A 3,913-nucleotide genomic window follows, 5' to 3' on the forward strand; every position below is an offset into this window, starting at 1 on the left:
AGTTGATGATGGTGGTGAGGATGGTGATGGTGGTGATAGTAGTATGATGATGGTGGCGAGGGTGGTGGCAACAGTGTAGTGGTGTTGGTTGTGGTGGTGGCAATGGTAGTTGAGATGGTGGTGGTGGTGATAGTTGTTGATGGTAGTGAGTGTTTTGGTGGTGGTGGTGGTGGTGGTAGTGGTTGATGATGTTTGTGGTGTGAGGATGGTAGAGGTGGTGGTAGTGGTAATGTTGATAGTTGTGGTAGTGGTGATGGTGGTTGTTGTGGTAGCAGTGTTGGTGATGACAATTACAGTGGTGTTTGTAGAGGTGTGTTGTGGTAGTGATGGTAGCAGTGGTTATGGCAATGGTTGTAGTGGTAGGTGAAATGATGGTGGCGATGGTGGTTGTGGAGGTATGTTGTGGCAATGGTAGTAATGGTGGTGATAGTAGCGGTGGCTACGGCAGAGGTGGTGTTGTATGATGGGAAGTCATAACTAATCAATAAAATGAAAAAGAATCATTTTATATAAAAGGCTCTTTATAAAACTGTGATCATTTATATAAGAAATGGTGAATGACCTAACTAATACGAGCATTCATTATACAGTGGTGGTAGTCATGGCAGGGATGGTAGTGGTGTGGTTGATGTCATGATGTTGAGGTGGTAGTACTACCATTCTATCAGCTTTTCTAATAACGGTGTGTGTTGCCATAATAATAAGAGCAGCGGTGTTCTGATGGTGTGGTTAATGAGGTAGTGTTGGTGATGCTGTAGTTAATGTTGTGGTGGTAGTGTTGCCATAATAATAATAATAAGAGCAGCGGTGTTCTGAGGGTGTGGTTAATGAGGTAGTGTTGGTGTTGTTGTAGTTAATGTTGTGGTGGTGGTAGTGTTGATGTGATTGTTGTTGCGGTATTGGTCACAGTGGTGTTATGACTTGTTAGTAGTGGTATTGGCTATGGTATTGCTGTGGTTAATAGTGGTAGTGGTGGTGCTGTTGATAGTATTGTAGTTTGTGTAGTAGTAGTAGTAGTGCCAGAGGTAATCAGGCATGGCTGTATGTAGGCGGCGAGCTGGCAGAAACGTTAGCACGCCGGGCGAAATGCTTAGCGGTATTTCGTCTGCCGCTACGTTCTGAGTTCAAATTCCGCCGAGGTTGACTTTGCCTTTCATCCTTTCGGGGTCGATAAATTAAGTACCAGTTGCACTGGGGTCGATGTAATCGACTTAATCCCTTTGTCTGTCCTTGTTTGTCCCGTCTATGTTTAGCCCCTTGTGGGCAATAAAGAAATAAGATGTTTGTTTACCAACCTCATGGTTCCAGGTTCAGTTCCACCATGGGGTACCTAGCGCAAGTGTGTTCTAGTATAGCCACAGGCCAAACAATAACTTGTCAGTGGATTTGGTTGATGGAAACTGAAAGAATCCCATCAGGTGTGTATCTTTTATTCTGTTTGTTGTTACAGTCATTAGACCAAAAAGCAGGTGATATGTTAACAAGTCACACTAAATTCCAAGTGGCAGCTGTAGTTTTCTTCTTTGACTCTGGACTGTCTTTTCTGCTTCTCTCCATTTGGATCCCTGCTTTTTCAGCCTTCCCTCAGTCTCTCACCTCCAGCTACTGTTGGTGATGGGTTATTAGTGTCTTAGTACAGCTTATCGTTAAAGGAAGAAGTATTGAGAGTGTAACTTGATATACTGAGTTGAGGTGGAGATGGGGTGGTATTAGAGAGTGCGTGTAGTCCACGGTGTGGGTGGTGGTGGTGGTGGAGTATTAGTGTTTGAGCACAGATTATGGGTGAGAGAAGAAACATTTAGAGTGTTGCTCAATGTCCTGAGTGGAGTGCAGGTTAAGGTATGGAGGGTGTTGATGGTGGAGTAATTAGAAGGTGAATGTAGGTTATGTTTGAGGGGAAGCATTATTCAGAGGGTATCTCAATAAATTGTAGTGTAGGCAGTGGGAGAATATTCAGAGAGTTGAGTGTTGGTTGTGGTTGGAGAAGGGAATCTCCAGATGGTTGTTTGTATTATGTTGAGTGCAGATTACAGCAATGGGTCACACAGTTTAATCTCTTCTCTTAATTAGTCAGATATTTCCATAGTTTGTTAATTTTGAATTTCGTTAATAATTAGAAAATGTATTTATGGTGTTAATTTTTTTGTTACTTTTTTTCATTATAAATATAATTATTTAAATAAAGATAGTTTTTTTTCTATTTTTCTGTGAATAATTATTTATTTATTAAAGATAGAATTATGTCTACTTAAGTAAAGGAAAAAGAAAAGAGATAGATTTAGTTTCCTTGTTCTTTGCCTAGTATTGATTTTAACAAGTATTTTAGTATTTTTCTGTGAATATTTCTAATTAGTTTGGTTTTGTAATAATCTTGTAAAAACAAACACATAACTTGCTTTTGTGAATGCATAGTAAGTCATCTTTAATTGATCATGTATGTCTGGCCGACATAACTATTATTGCAATATTGACACATTGTATTTTTTAAGTGTAAATTTATAAATTAGACTTGTAATACACAGGATCCAAACAGACCTGAATGTCAGTGACCTGTAGCTTGGTGATCCATTTTGTGATTTGACCTGAGGGTTGTTGCCCTCAGGGCCCAAAGTACTTAAAAAGAATTTGGTGCCCCCATATATATATATGTAATTCAAAATATAAACAACACTAAACCATAAAATACATTTTTATTTTTCAAAAGGAAACAAAACTAACAGTAACATGGAAGATGGTTTTTTTTTTTTTTTGTATAGTTCCACTTTATTTATATTTCAAAAGTTTTCTCCTTTCTTATAATTGCAAAGTCTTTGATCAGATCTTCACTGATATCGTGAACACTTTGAAATGGAGTGTTAGGTAACAACCCGACTACATCTGCCTCTCCGTCCGTCTGTCTGTCTGCCTCTCCGTCTGTCCGTCTCTCCATCTGTCTCTGTCTGTCTTTTTCTATCTCTGTTCGTCTTTCTCTCTGTGGAAGTGGAATGGCACAGTAGCAGAGTTCTAAATATCAAGCATTTTCAAAACAAGGTAACTGAACAGATGAAGATTATAGATAAGTGATTAGCATATTATTTTCTTGTGGTCTATTATCTCCATTGACTGGATTATGTCGATAGGGAAATAATTGTTTGTCCTTAATCTTTTATCTTTTACTTGTTGCAGTCATTAGACTGGGGCTATGCGGGGGCACTGCCTTGAAGAATTTTAGTTGGAAAATTGACATATCTGTATAGGGGTGGGAGACTTTGTGTCTGTGTTTTTCAGCCCCACCACCCTGCTTGACAGCTGGTGTGTCTTTACATCCATGGAAGCCAGTAGTTTGGCAAAAGGGGCCAATTTAATAAGTATCAGGTTTAAAAAAAAAAAAAATTTCTAGGGTCAAATTCTTCAAAGCAGTGCCCCAGCATAGCCGCAGTCTAATGATTGCAACAAGTAGAAGATAAAAGATTAAGGACAGACAATTATTTCCTTATCGAGATAATCCAGTTGATGGAGATAATAGACCACAAGAAAATAATTTGCTAATCACTTATCTATAATCTTCATCTGTTCAGTTACCTTGTTTTGAAAATTCTTGATATTTATAACTCTGCTACTGAGCCATTATTCCACATCCACCTATGTTTGGAAACTAAAAATCTACCATAATCACCACATTAAAGTCTGATTGAGAACGGTCGAGAGCAACCTATTTCGCCAATTAATTGATTAATTAATTAATTAATTAATTAATTAATTGACTGGTTGATTATTGTTTGGATTTACATAAATATATATGTAGAAACCACATTTGTGTACTGACGAAATAGTTCTTCCAGCCATTTGAAATGATCACAACCGGGAATGAATCTATCTACCAACACCATTTTCATTTTCTTGTCTGGTATATATGTGTGTGTGTGTGTGTGTG

At 38.2% G+C, this 3,913-nt stretch overlaps 1 protein-coding gene across 1 annotated transcript in view; it reads right to left on the reverse strand.

Moving 5' to 3' along the window:
* Nucleotides 1-439: 439 nt before the first annotated feature.
* The window catches only part of LOC106871942 (rhomboid-related protein 3), a 297,954-nt gene continuing 294,480 nt past the window's right edge, over nt 440-3,913 (reverse strand). The window contains exon 8 of the mRNA XM_052975292.1: nt 440-477. Within this exon, the coding sequence (XP_052831252.1) occupies nt 440-477 (38 nt within the window). The remainder of the gene's footprint in view (nt 478-3,913) is intronic.

The sequence above is a fragment of the Octopus bimaculoides genome, chromosome 21 (assembly GCF_001194135.2).
Source record: "Octopus bimaculoides isolate UCB-OBI-ISO-001 chromosome 21, ASM119413v2, whole genome shotgun sequence".
In the NCBI taxonomy this organism is placed as follows: Eukaryota; Metazoa; Mollusca; class Cephalopoda; order Octopoda; family Octopodidae; genus Octopus; species Octopus bimaculoides.